Here is a 14,505-nt window from a genome sequence, read left to right as displayed (position 1 = left end):
CAATTCCCTACATATATAAGGAACGGGGTGCCATTTGGGACATCACCTGTTGTGTAAGAAGGTATTACTTAAAATAGTCAAGGGCCCTAGAGGCCACCTGTTACCTAACTTCCTGGAGGTTAGTGGGGTTAGGGCATCAGAGATGGATAGATATAGCTGCTAAACCACTCTCTCTCCACGATGCATTCGAAAAGTATTCAGAAACCTTAATCTTTTCCACTACAGCATGACAAGGACATCCCGGCCAGCCAAACACTCCACTAACTCAGACGATGCTGGTCCAATTGCGGGTGGTCTCATTGGTCTCCCGGTCACAGCCGGCACAGGTCTCGAACCAGCATTTGTAGCAACGCAGTTTGCACTGCGATGCAGTGTCTTAGACCACTGCGCCACTCAAGAGGCTCCTTCTATAAAGTTTTTAATGCTTATCAATTGCCGTACACAAAGTATCAAAATACTAAAATATTACACAGGCCTCTTAAAGAATTTCATTTAAATGTTACATGTATTTTTTGTTCACAGAAACATTGAGAAAATATGGAAAAATAAATAATGAAATGTTAATTATATAAAGCAGCCCGTGTAATCATCTGCCAGAGAGTAGCCCCAATCTGCCCGAGCCCCAAGTAATACATTTGGGACAGATAACTCACACCTGAATCGGCCCGAGCTCAATCCCCACATCCGAGCCATAAGTAATACTGCTGAAGGCGGCCCAGACTCGGACCACCTGACGTCGGCCGAGTCTGACTCTCAGCCGGAATCGGCCCAAATCCACTGTGCTAGCTGGGCAGTTTCCAGTAAGCATCAGCTGTTGACAATCTATTGATTAACCAGATAAGATGGAACGTGGTTACATTGTTGCAATGAATGCATGAACAGCGTGGAAGGGAAGGAAACTGTCTAATAAAAGAAACACTCTCTTTGCAACACTTTGCTTAGGCCTCTTCACACTTCATTCACTGAATGAATGGGGTTTTATGTGTGTCTTATTACTGGGCTACCAAAAGCAGCCAGTCAATCGGTAAGCCTAGTGTGGTGTATGGACTATCGAACTTACTCTCGGTGATCTTCTGCAAGCCCAATACGTCCTCGGGAGTGATCGCCATGTTCCCGAGCAGTTCCTCTTCCGTGGTCGCCGGTACCCCCACATCCGTTGAGTTGCTGCCTTTTTTTACTTTCATTGCTGCTGTTGGGTTCTGGTTTGCGTTCGGGCTCGCAGTGGCCGTTGATGTTGTTACTGCTGCTTCCTCCGGTATCTCTTCTGACACAGCAACTGCCAGGATTATTACCGGTGGACTTCTTAGCGCTCAACGGTCCCGGCTGTTGCTTCTGCTGGTGCAAGAATAGCTCATTCTCTGTCCCTCCTCCCCCTTCTCCTAGCCGATGCCTGTAAGATACAAAACAGTCATCCTCCCTCCCGCCCTCTCCAAAGCCTGCACAGCTGCTGTCTGTAGCTCCTTGGTGCTTAATTCAAAGCCCTTCTTATTTCTGAGTTGAAGTCTGCCGTCTGCAGGAGATGATACTGCTATAGAGTTGCTCTCTCTCCTCCTAACACCGAACAAATCCACCTACAGCGCAGTGTATGGCTGAAACAGTCCCTGGTGGGGTCGTCTGCGGGCTTGCAGCTGCCTCGTAAAGATTGCAAGGCAAAGTGAGCGTTGTGCCTTTTCGTCGTAATTGGAACGAGGGAAGTGGCACTGGTTGAGATCCAAATGCCCAAACTGCAGCTTCTCCACTAACATGTCGCATTTAAAAACAATGCAAGGATTTCGAGATCTGATATAATATTTTGTTTGATCCCTATTGGGCGCTACCCCTATCTCTCAATTATGTATGGTCCATTTGGATGTCACTCCAAAAATGTTTTGCCATGTCAGCTGAAAGGATACTGCCTGCTGATTTCCATCAAGAGAAGTCAATTAGGCCTATTGGTTTGTCAGAGGACCAAACAGATACATTAATCATGTGGGGTAGGCCTATAAACTTATATAGCCTAAATTTCTCCAGATTCTTTCATTATTTGCAGCAGGCGCATTAGGAAGTGCAATTGAGTAATAGGTCAGAACCACAACACTGAATGCCTTAGTAGTATTTAATTTGTCTCTCTAGACGTACTGGTTACCTCACACAATGTACCAATATTCCAGCTTGCCTAGGTAGCAGGTAGCAGGCGTAAAAAGATACCTAAACGGAGTTCCCACTTCCATTTTTCAGGGGAAATTGAAGTTAGGTTGAATATACTGTACCCTTGAAAACCTGTGGAGAGTGGGTTTGACTTTCCAAGACTAGTATTTCATTGGATACCACAGCCTATTAGTACCCTACCCTGTACTGACCAGACCGTGTAGTGTCACTGGACTAGACAGCAGTCTATACATCATTTGAGGTTATTTCCTATATGGTCATAGGTTGCGTATTAATAAAGTGCCTCTCCTTGCCTCTGCAATAAAGCAAATGCCAAAGGTTTGCAAAAGGTTTGCATTCATCTGGCTGGCCTGTTCTTTCAGATCGGTGAGAAGGTAGGTGTATGGTTATTAAAATGTACCATATGGTAAAATGGACAGGCCTATGCCAGTATGGCCAATGGCATAGAGTCTAGTCCATGAGATTTCCAGTGAATATCCCAGACATTCTGGAATGTCACAGTTGTTCCACAAGTTCTCACTCATCCATGAGGAAATGCTGCATCCTACAGGCCAGCTGCCTCTACTGCAGCGCCAGTCACAGTGGACATTTCAGGATGGGTTTGTCATGGTTTGCTTTGTCATCAAGGCTGAAAAGGAGCATTTTCACATTTTTCCTGAAGTCCACTTGTAAAAAATACATTGCTGAGTTTGTTTACTAGAATACATTTCCATAAAAGGTGCAATAACGGAAAGAGAACACTGCAAAAGAAAAGGGCGGACTCTATGATTGTGGAGAATTATTAGCAGTCTTTTCTTTGTGGATTATGTTGAGCTTTTTCACCCCCCAAAAATGTTTGCAGCAAGAGAAAAATCTGTTCATCCTAAACAAACAGCAACCTGTGTACATTTTCATCTGATAAGGTGGTTGTGTTTCTTAGCACAGGTCTAAGGCGTGTGTGTGTCTGTGCCGCTTGTGTGTGTGTTGAATGGCTGATGTCTGTATATGGTAGAGTATATATGGTCACAGAGAGCTCCTCCCATAGGCTTGCTGACAGTGCTTGTCTCTTTGTCACTTCTGGGCTGCTAACATCAGCAGAAACACTCACTGACACACACACAGAGGAATACATGCTAAGGGTGTCACACGGACGCACACACACACTTACACAGAGACACACACACGCGCACACATAGACACACACACATTGATATGCTTTATACACATGCTAGCAACAAAGCCGCTGCACACCGAAACATCCAAAACATATGCATAGACCAACATTCACTGAGAAACACACACAAACACACACACACAGAAGTCTGGGCAATTTGCTGACCTCAGTAAGCTGTTCCCAACGAGTTCATTGTTTGGTGAGAGGAGTGGATGGATGGATGCTGTAGCCTCTGTTAGATGTTAAGCATTCTACAGTTCCACCAGTCTCTCGCTATACTGTTTTGTCCCATCTCTGGTTGTTTGCTTTAGCAGCACAATGACATACAGGGGAGAGAGGCATAGAGCCATAGAGATTTAGAATAGGCATTTTACTATAGCTCTGTCTTGTCTGATCTCCCATTGTACCAGAGAGAGCGTGCCTGCTTTGCCTTAAGTGTGGATGTACACCGTACTGTACATGGAAATAATGACAGCTCCACAATTCATGTTCATTTAGATTGATTGTAAAAAGGAGATGGAAAATTGCTCTGCCTCCAGCATATTGGTAAATGCATGCTTTCTAGAAACTAGTCACAGACACAGTTTGTCACTGCTTTCAGCACATCCGTGCATTTACTTAGGACAGAGAGGTTACATACACAAGCATATAGACACAAACAAAATACATCTAGGAAGAATCTTGAATACGAATGAAATGTTGTTGCTAATGTAAATAATTAGCTACATACTTAACTATGCACTACTTTAAAACACAAACAAATGAACAATGCCTATGTTAACAGTGAGTAACATAGAAAAACAACTCTTCTGAATCTCATCCAAAAATGTAAACATTCTCCAGAGAAGAACAAATCTATTTTTCTCTCTGTATCCATGGCAACAAGAGCCCTTCTTTTTCTCTCTGTATCCATGGCAAGAAGAGCTCTTCTTTTTCTTTCTGTATCCATGGCAACAAGAGCTCTTCTTTATCTCTGTATCTAAGGCAACAAGAGCTCTTCTTTTTCTCTGTGTCCATGGCAACAATAGCTCTTCTTTTTCTCTCTGTATCCATGGCAACAAGAGCTCTTCTTTTTCACTGTATCCATGGCAACAAGATCTCTTATTTTTCTCTCTCTTTTATACCACCCCCACATCTGATATGTTATTAAATCATGGTCCATTCTCACTAGAGATCAGAAATAACCAGTCAGTACCAGTAAACTGTACCAGACTTTATCAGTGCATAGATCTACCCAACCTTTATCCTCCATTGCAGAGACCAGGGTTATATTGCCCCCTCATTACCCCCCTGGCATTGTACCACTGTCCCCTCATCGTAACAAATTACTATTACCAAAATACTGATCAGTTATGTAATTCACAAATGACCCATTAAGTGTATTTTTGACCAACACTGTTACACTGAGATAAAAATGCATAGTAAAGTAAAGTTATATTACACTGTTATCATAATAAAGAGTTAGTTACTTAAGCAATAAGGCCTGAGGGGGAGTGGTATATGGCCAATATACCACGGCTAAGGGCTGTTGTTACGCACGGCGAAAGGCGAAGTGCCTGGATACAGCCCTTATCTGTGGTATATTGGCCATATTCCACAAACCCCCAAGGTGCTTTATTGCTATTATAAACTGGTTACCAATGTAATTAGAGCAGTAAAAATAAATGTTTTGTCATACCCGTGGTATACGGTCTGATATACCACGGCTGTCAGCCAATGAGCATTCAGGCCTCGAACCACCCAGTTTATAATGGCCAATATACCAAGGCTAAGGGCTGTCCGACGCAAAGACTTTTGCTATTATAAATTGGTTACCAACATCAATAGAACAGTAAACAAGTATTATTTGTTTCATACCCATGTTCTATTGTCTGATATACACACAGCTGAAATGCTGTTTCAATCAATCAGCATCCAGGACCCAAACTATATCATATATCATAATCATATTTTTTATACACTGAGTATACCAAACATTAGCAACATCCTCCTAATATTGAGTTGCCCCCCCCCCACACCTGTATCTACAGTGGTGTGACTGTATGTGTCTGTAAGTGTGTCTCTGTGAGCAAATGTGTGTGTGTGTGTGCATGTCAATTTACTGAATACACAATTAATCCATATATGTACACTCTTAAGGTATGAAGACCTGCCTTAATTATTTCTGTGTGTGTGCCTGCGTACGCCCATGTATGCATATGTATGTGTGTTAACCTCATGTCAGGCAGGTTCAGGCTCAGTAACAATGGATCCCAAAGCAAAGTGCTGACAGTGAATCGGGTGTGGCTGACCCCCTAGCCCCAGGCCCCGGGATGTATATATACCCACGCACACACCTCTCTGGCAGACCGCTCAGTGGAACCCTGTGACACACACAGCTTACGTTTTAGGTAGGTCTGCTAGCACATAGCTCCATGTTTATCTAACAGACTTAATTTAGTCCTATCTGTTTGGATAGGTCTGATCTGATGGGCTTTGACACATAGCTTTTTTTTTTAAAAGATGAACTATAAAGCTGTTTTATTGGAGATTCTCCGTTGAACATGTTTTTTAGTACAGGACGTTAGGCTTCAGGCTTGATCTATGTCCCGGAAGCCGGCCCATAGACTTCTGTTTGTCTGTGTGATAGAGCTTCGCGGGGCTTAGCTTAGTTAGAACGGGACTACAGGCTAGTGTTCCCAAATGATGTGTCTGGAACCAGTGGTAGGTGGTGACTGGGAGTTCTCACTGAAGACTTGTTAGTATCAAGATACATTTCGTTTTGTTTTATTTGGAGGATTACAATATTACTATTTGAAAGGCTTCAGTTTAGGTGGATCGTGGTATAAAATAGTCTGACAACCATTGAGGCTCTGATGACAGGGAGCTTCAGTGGAGAGGTATGAATGACTGGTCATTATGCATAGATCACTCTGTTTATTTAATAGGGCTGGTCAGGCATCTGTCTAAGGCTTTACCTCATGATTCAATGAACTGTGTTGTTCTGTAGCTACAGGTCAGTGGACCAGAGGCTATGCGAACTTCAAGACAGGGTGGGATTTCTTGGTGTAGACGTCCTAAAATATGTTTTGTCAAGAATTAACTGAATTATCTATATGTATTTCAGACTATTTCCGTGAGAGCTTCTATGTTTTTAGACAGTGATGAATGTCTATGTGCAGAGACATGCTTAGAGAAGAATGTAAGTATGGATGATGATGTTTATTCGTTTAAACTCACCTCCCCGTCTCCCTCCCTCCTCTCTCTCTCCAGGTCAGCACTGAGACAGAAGGACGTAATGGCTCTGACCAAACCTATGAATACCATGCCCATGGGCCCATGGAAGATCACAGTGTACGACCAGGAGTACTTCCAGGGAAAGCGTATGGAGTTCACCGCCTGCTGCCAAAACATCATGGAGTGTGGCATGGAGAACATCCGATCCCTGAAGGTTGAGTGTGGAGCGTAAGTAGTCCCAAAACCCTTTACAGTGGGCACTAACTAATCACTCTCTCTCCTTATTCATCTCTTCCTTCAATTCTCTCTCTGTCCATCACTGTCTTTCCTTCCTTGATTTCAATCTCACTCTTTTCTCTTTACCTCCCTCTCCCTACCTTCCTTTGTCTCCCTACATCACCCTCTCTCTCATTCCATCTCCCTCCATCACTATCTCCCTCTTTCCATCTCCCTTTCGCCCCCCCCCCCCCCCCCCCCTCTAGTTGGGTGGGTTATGAGCACTCCAGTTTCAGTGGCCAGCAGTTTGTCCTGGAGAAGGGAGACTACCCCCGTTTCGAGGCCTACAGCGGCAGCAACTCCTACCGCATCGAGAGGATGATCTCCTTCAGACCCATCTGCTCCGCTGTGAGTCACTCCACATTATCACAGATCATCACATTATCATGGTAACATTATCAACAGTATCTACAATACATTAAATCACACTTCAATATCTTTACTTTACTACATAATGAACATAACATACCATCATATTACCATGCCAATGTTACCAGATTATATTTACACTGCATAACATTGTATAACCTTATGATACATTAAATTATCAATAACAATATATGAAATACTATAAGAATGTAAACTGTGTGTTAAAATGTCTTTCTCTTTTCATCCCATCATCTCTCTATCGCTCATCGCTCTCACCATCCCTCTTTTCTCCATCTATCTCCTTCTCTCCATCTCTATCAGAGCCACAAGGAGTCCCGCATAACCATCTATGAGAAGGAGAACATGATTGGCCGCCAATTTGAGATGTGTGATGACTACCCCTCCCTGCAGGCCATGGGCTGGTTCAACAATGAGGTTGGATCCATGCACATCCAGAGCGGAGCGTAAGTATACTAATGCCATGACAGGGACACTGCCACTTCATACCAAATATACTACCACTGCTACTTCTGTACACAATTGCCGCCGACTACTACTACTCTACTACTACTTGTACACTACCGACCCAGACCAATCTCTACTACTAATAATGACTGCTTCTACAACTCGTGCTACTACTGCTAGTACATTTCTAGCACAGACTCACCTCACAGTAACAGTGTATCTGATTGGCCTGCTCTCGTCTCTCCCTGTAGCTTCGTGTGCTACCAGTTCCCCGGCTACCGTGGCCACCAGTACATCATGGAGTGTGACTGCCACGGAGGAGAGTACAAGTGTTACCGTGAGTTTGGCTCCCATGCCCAGACCCCTCAGATCCAGTCCATCAGGAGGATTCAGCACTGAGCAGGAACCACCTTCATCCCTCCTCTTCTACTCCTCCTCTCCTTCTTCTTCTTCTTCTTGTTCTACTTCCTACTCTTCTTCCCACTCTTCTCTCCCCTCTCCTACACCTCCTCTCCCTTGCCCCTCCCAGTTCCACTAATCAGGCTAGTCAAGGCAGGATTCTGGGCCGGTCCTCAAGTGCTTACTGACGACGTTACATGTTCATGGCACAAAATAAAAAAACAGACAAAAAACAAATTGAAAGAAAGAAAGAAAGATAGAGGGAATAACAGAGCTGAGAAAAACAGTACCATGGAAGAATACATCCGCGACTCCTCCCAGAAGCTGGTCGCAGAACTATGAAAACACCTCAGGACCTTTTGCTTTTCTTCATCCACATCATCATCAGCTTCTTTTTCACCATCATCATCACTATTGCCTGTCACTGTGGTTGTCATGGTAAACATTGTATGAGATTGATGAATAAAGAGATTGAGCAAAAGAAAGCGAGAGACAAGACAATGACTGGCTTGTAACTCACAATGCGTTCGTCCTGTCCCTCCCTCCCTCACACACACAAACACACACACAAACACACACACACACACACACACACACACACACACACACACACACACACACACACACACACACACACACACACACACACACACACACACACACACACACCAATATTGGGGAGAGGGGGGATACAGATGAGGCTTGGCTTGGGAATATTGTACTGCATAGTGTCTTGATTGAATGGATGAAGCCGAAGGACTTATGAGGGGGGCATGGCAGGAGGTAATACAATTTGGTTATAAAATGTTATAACTGTGGGATCGCCATGATATGATTACTTTGATCCGAACATGCTCTGTTCTTTTAATTTTTTTAATCCATTTTGGCTATATATACGTCACAGAACGTAGGGTTATTTGTTCAGACATGTCTGAGTGAAACAAGATATACCCAGTCAAACAGCTATGGGGCTTGGTCAAGTACCCACCATGTAGATTCAAACACCCGAGAAATCTATCAAAGGGTCTAGTCTACTAAGGCCACCAAGAAGGTCCATCCGGATAATGAAGACGCAAAGATTGTGTCATCGCCCAAGAAACCAATGCCTAATTTGACACAAATTCTTCAAATACATCCAGACATGTTGGGGCATGAGTGGAAATGTTCAGATGGTCGTATTGGTGGTGTTTTCATGCCTTCACAACCTATGCTTACATTTTACTCAATGAAATGAAGGCAAGGAATTTGTAAGACATAAGGTAGATTTTACCTCAAGTGAACGGAGGGTGTGTTTTGTGTGTCTCAGTCAAAAGATATTCCTAATAGAATAGAAACGTATTGAAGGGTTGAGGCTGTCAGATCAGAGTTAATCCCGTCGGATGTTGAAGATCAATTAGTGTGACTGTGGGTGGTAGCACTTACGCCCCTGCATCTATCTACCAGAACAACAGGTTAAAAACAGGGAAGACAACCATTGCTTCCAGCAATTGAGGAGTATGTCTCAAGATGATCCACAATGTGACCTCCAAGACCGTGGATCTAGTGACTGGTGTTGTGAGGCCTTGGATGACAACGCAGAGAGCGGCTATCCTGACTCATACCTTTACCAAAAACATGCAACTCTGGATTATTTTCTGTGAATGAACTACCACTGGCTCGATCAGATTGCTTCAGAAATAGGACCTTTGAATCTAACATACCTACAAAACAATGCGGACAGTTGTCTCACCACCACCTTTGTAAAGATTATCAAGGCAACGATGGCTCTTATTCTGGAACATATCAATGCGATCCAGCTAAATAAATCATGCATAAATCAAGGTGGCCATCCTAGCCAACTAGAAGCTTATTTTTTTAAATTCTACAGTACTTTGAGGACATCGCACAATAACTTTTTACAACAAGACTAAAACACGTCTTGGCCAGGGTTCTGAAAGCTTTTGGTTTTCCACCACTGTCCAAGGGGCAGTTGAAACAATTGTGTGTGATCTCAAGGAAGAACCATACATTGTACAAAGGTTAAGAGAAATCGGGGAAAACTCCTCGATCAAAAGAGTGAGCAAACTGTTTTACGCTGTGGATATTGGGTTGGTGAATCTGAATTAAAAGCCACTTATTCAACTTTGTTGGAAATCTGACCAAAGTTTTTTGGCTTTGGAGATGAAGGCTATGTTTCACAAAGCTATTGGTTTTCGAGTTGGTGATACAGAATTTGTTTCTAATTACCACTATGTGTAACGATGACGCTCGGAGTCAGGAAGAAGGTAGTGAGTTTAATAATAACAAGAGAGCACCTGGATATGAACACACAAACAACACTGCCTGAAGAGTGATGCTAGGGAGTGCTAGATAAAGGGGGAATAATCAGAGTAGTGATGAAGTCCAGATGTCCCTCATGATGGGTTACCAGGACCGGTGGTAAGTAAACCGGTGACATTGAGCGCCGGAGAGGGACAGTAGCCCCCCATCCCCCCAGCCCCTAACTGTGGCTCCAGCCGCAGTACGACGCTGGCCAGGACGACGGCCCCGAGGGTGAGGACGGCGAAGGTGGAAGGTGGAAGGCTAAGGCGGAATTCTCAGATGATTTTGGGATATACAGTATATCACAAAAGTGAGTACACTTTCTTCACATTTTTGTAAATATTTGAATATATCTTTTCATGTGACAACACTGAAGAAATTACACTTTGCTCCAATGTAAAGTAGTGAGTACTCACTTTTGTGATATACTGTAGAATGTAGTCCACCAGAACCCAACACCGCTGCTCTGGACCGTACCCCTCCAAGTCCACCAGTTACAGGAACCAGCCCCACAACATCGGGAGTCCAGGAGGGATCTGACAGCATAGACGGGGCATCGTGGGGGACGGCTTCAGCCAGTGGACCAGGAACCACCGGCCTTAGGACGGAAATGAACATGAAAATTGGGTGAGATCCAGTAGTTGGTGGGGAGCTGTAATCTCTGTTACCTAGCTGGGCCCCCACAAACTGGGGGCTTCTTACAGTGTAGGTAGAGTTGGACGTTCCTGGAAGAGAGCCAGACGAGATCACCAGGGTGGAACACAGGGGCCTCATTGCGGTGGCGATCCACCTGCTCCTTCTGGCAGCAGGCAGCGTACTGGAGCCTCACCTGGGCATTGTTCCAATCCTCTTCTACACGCCTGAACCACTCATCCACCGCAGGAGATTCAGTCTGGCTCAGGGTCCAGGGAGCAAGGGCTGGCTGAAAACCCAAAACACACTAGAAGGGAGTCAGCCCGGTGGAGGGGTGATGGAATTAATTTTGAGCGTACTCCGCCCAGGGAAGGAATCGGGCTCACTCCCCCTGCCGGTCCTGGCCCACTCCCCCTGCAGGAACCTCCGCAGATCCTGGACCATCCTCTCCACCTGCCCGTTAGACTAAGGCTGGTACCCAGAAGTGAGGCTGACCGTGACCCCCAGCTTCCCCATGAAGGCTTTCCATACCCATGAGGGGATTTGCATGCCACAGTCGGAGACAATTTCTTCCGGAATGCCATAGTGCCAGAACACCTGTTGTGCCTCAGCAATTAGAGAATCTGTCCACTACAACCATAATAGTGTTGAACCCATCAGACAGAGGGAGATCAGTCATGAACTCTATGGACTAATGGGACCAAGGCCGTTGAGGCATGGGAAGGGGAAGGAGTTTTTGTTTCAGCACATATGTAAACTGGAAAATATTGTTCATACAAATGTTCCTTACAAAAGACTTAAAACTGAAGCAATTTCGATTTCCAGGAACTTCTCTTGGGTAGCAGCAAATGTTTGTTCACTTAAGGTTAAGGAACAACATTTTATCCAAATAAAACCTAATATAACTCAAACGGAAAGCATTTGCATTTTTGCGCAGTCCAGGCAGTGCTGAGAGGGATAGTTTGGCCTGCTATTTGTCTGGTTCTGGTTGGAAAAAAACACGCCCTGTTAAGAACTCTTTTTATTTATTTAAATATTTTTTATATATATTGACTTTCAATGTTAGCAAGTGGAGTGAGAGTTTACTAAAGCAACCAGAACCAGACAAATAGCAGGCCAAACTATCCCTCTCAGCACTGCCTGGACTGCGCAAAAATGCAAATGCTTTCCGTTTGAGTTATATTAGGTTTTATTTTCATCGTGAATTCATTCATGAATTGAAACAGCAGGCGACGTCATGTGCCAAGGTGGGCCACTAGTACTTTGCAGAGATGGATGAAATAGTGTGAGTAGTACTTGGGTGTCCAGCCATGAGGGATGTGCCCAGGTCAACAGCCAATCCCTCACCTCCGTGGGGACGTAGATGTATTCAGGAGGGCAGGTAGCAGGCATGGGTTCCCTCTCCAGAGCCTGGCGGATGTCCATATTTAAACTCAACAAAAAAAGAAACGTCTTCTCACTGTCAATTGAGTTTATTTTCAGTAAACTTAACATGTGTAAATATTTGTTTGAACATAACAAAATTCAACAACTGAGACATAAACTGAACAAGTTCCACAGACATGTGACTAACAGAAATGTGTCCCTGAAGAAAGGTGGGTGGTTCAAAATCAAAAGTAACAGTCAGTATATGGTGTGGCCACCAGCTGCATTCAGTACATCTCTTCCTCAAAGACTGCACCACATTTGCCAGTTCTTGCTGTGAGATGTTACCCCACTCATCCACCAAGGCACCTGCAAGTACTTGGACATTTCTGGGAGGAATGGCCCTAGCCCTCACCTTCCGATCCAATAGGTCCCAGACGTGCTAAATGGGATTGAGATCCGGGCTCTTTGCAGGCCATGGCAGAACACTGACATTCCTGTCTTGCATGAAATCACGCACAGAACGAGCAGTATGGCTGGTGGTATTGTCATGCTGGAGGGCCATGTCAGGATGAGCCTGCAGGAAGGGTACCACATGAGGGAGGGGGATGTCTTCCCTGTAATGCACAGCGTTGAGATTGCCTGCAATGACAACAAGCTCAGTCCGATGATGCTGTGACACACCGCCCCAGAACATGACAGACCCTCCACCTCCAAATCGGTCCCGTTCCAGAGTACAGGCCTCGGTGTAACGCTCATTCCTTCGTCGATAAACGCAAATCTGACCATTACCCCTGGTGAGACAAAACTGTGACTCGTCAGTGAAGATCAATTTTTGCTAGTCCTGTCTGGTCCAGCGACGTTGTTGCCGGGGATGTCTGGTGAGAACCTGCCTTACAACAGTCCTACAAGCCCTCAGTCCAGCCTCTCTCAGCCTATTGTGGACAGTCTGAGCACTGATGGAGGGATTGTGTGTTCCTGGTGTAACTCGGGCAGTTGTTGTTGCCATCCTGTACCTGTCCCGCAGGTGTGATGTTCGGATGTACCGATCCTGTGCAGGTGTTGTTACATGTGGTCTGCCACTGTGAGGATGATCAGCTGTCAGTCCTGTCTCCCTGTAGCACTGTCTTAGGCGTCTCACAGTACAGACATTGACATTTATTGCCCTGGCCACATCTGCAGAGCTCATGCCTCCTTGCATCATGCCTAAGGCACGTTTACTTAGATGAGCAGGGACCCTGTCCACTTAACAACCGTTCCACAGGTGCATGTTCATTAATTGTTTATGGTTCATTGAACAAGCATGGGAAAGAGTGTTTAAAGCCTTCACAATGAAGATCTGGGAAGTTATTTGAATTTTTTCAAATGATCTTTGAAACACAGGGTCCTGAAAAAGGGTGTTTCTTTATTGGCTGAGTTTACGTTCCCAAACACGGGAACAACGAAATGGGAGGACGGAATGGTGGACTGGAGGGCACTCACAGGACTCTCAACCAACGTGGAACTACAAGACAAGGAAAAGCAGGTCTTCCGATATTCAGGTGCCCATGCGGTGATTTTCATCCTCAACCAGGAGATGGTGGAGTCATGACGTTGAAGCCACGGGAGCCACACTTTGCCTTGATGACAGCTTTACACACTCTTGGCATTCTCTCAACCAGCTTCATAAGGTAGTCACCTGGAATGCATTTCAATTAAAATATACGGGTATACAGAAGATAACTATTTGTTAAAAGACCAAGTCCATACTATGGCAAGAACAGCTCAAAGAAGCAAAGAGAAACGACAGTCCATCATTACTTTAAACATGAAGGTATGTCAATACGGACAGTTTCAAGAACTTTTACATTTTCTTCAAGTGCAGTCGCTAAGTTCAAGTTCTATGATGAAACTGGCTCTCATGACTCCTGCCACAGGAAAGGAAGACCCAGAGTTACCTCTGCAGCAGAGGACAAGTTCATTAGAGTTACCAGTCTCAGAAATTGCATCCCAAATAAATGCTTCACAGAGTTCAAGTAACAGACCCATCTCAACATCAACTGTTCAGAGGAGACTGCGTGAATCAGGCCTTCGTGGTTGAAATGTTGCAAACAAACCATTACTAAAGGACATCAATAAGAAGAGACTTGTTTGGATCAAGAAACACGAGCAATGGTCATTAGACCGGTGGAAATCTGTCC

At 44.6% G+C, this 14,505-nt stretch overlaps 1 protein-coding gene and 1 pseudogene across 1 annotated transcript; one reads left to right on the top strand and one right to left on the bottom strand.

Moving 5' to 3' along the window:
- Positions 1–3,111, bottom strand: part of LOC109867750 (protein unc-119 homolog A-like) — a 53,989-nt pseudogene extending 50,878 nt beyond the window's left edge.
- A 2,472-nt stretch (positions 3,112–5,583) lies between these two features.
- Positions 5,584–8,524, top strand: LOC109866775 (beta-crystallin A1-like). The gene is made up of 5 exons (XM_031801688.1): positions 5,584–5,691; positions 6,554–6,745; positions 7,000–7,141; positions 7,484–7,626; positions 7,879–8,524. Exons 2-5 carry the CDS (start codon positions 6,579–6,581, stop codon positions 8,024–8,026), a joined length of 600 nt encoding a protein of 199 aa, XP_031657548.1. The 5' UTR covers positions 5,584–5,691; positions 6,554–6,578; the 3' UTR covers positions 8,027–8,524.
- Positions 8,525–14,505: the final 5,981 nt, after the last annotated feature.

The sequence above is a fragment of the Oncorhynchus kisutch genome, linkage group LG22, assembly GCF_002021735.2.
Source record: "Oncorhynchus kisutch isolate 150728-3 linkage group LG22, Okis_V2, whole genome shotgun sequence".
NCBI lineage: Eukaryota > Metazoa > Chordata > Actinopteri > Salmoniformes > Salmonidae > Oncorhynchus > Oncorhynchus kisutch.
This window is presented reverse-complemented; position numbering and strand designations above follow the sequence as displayed.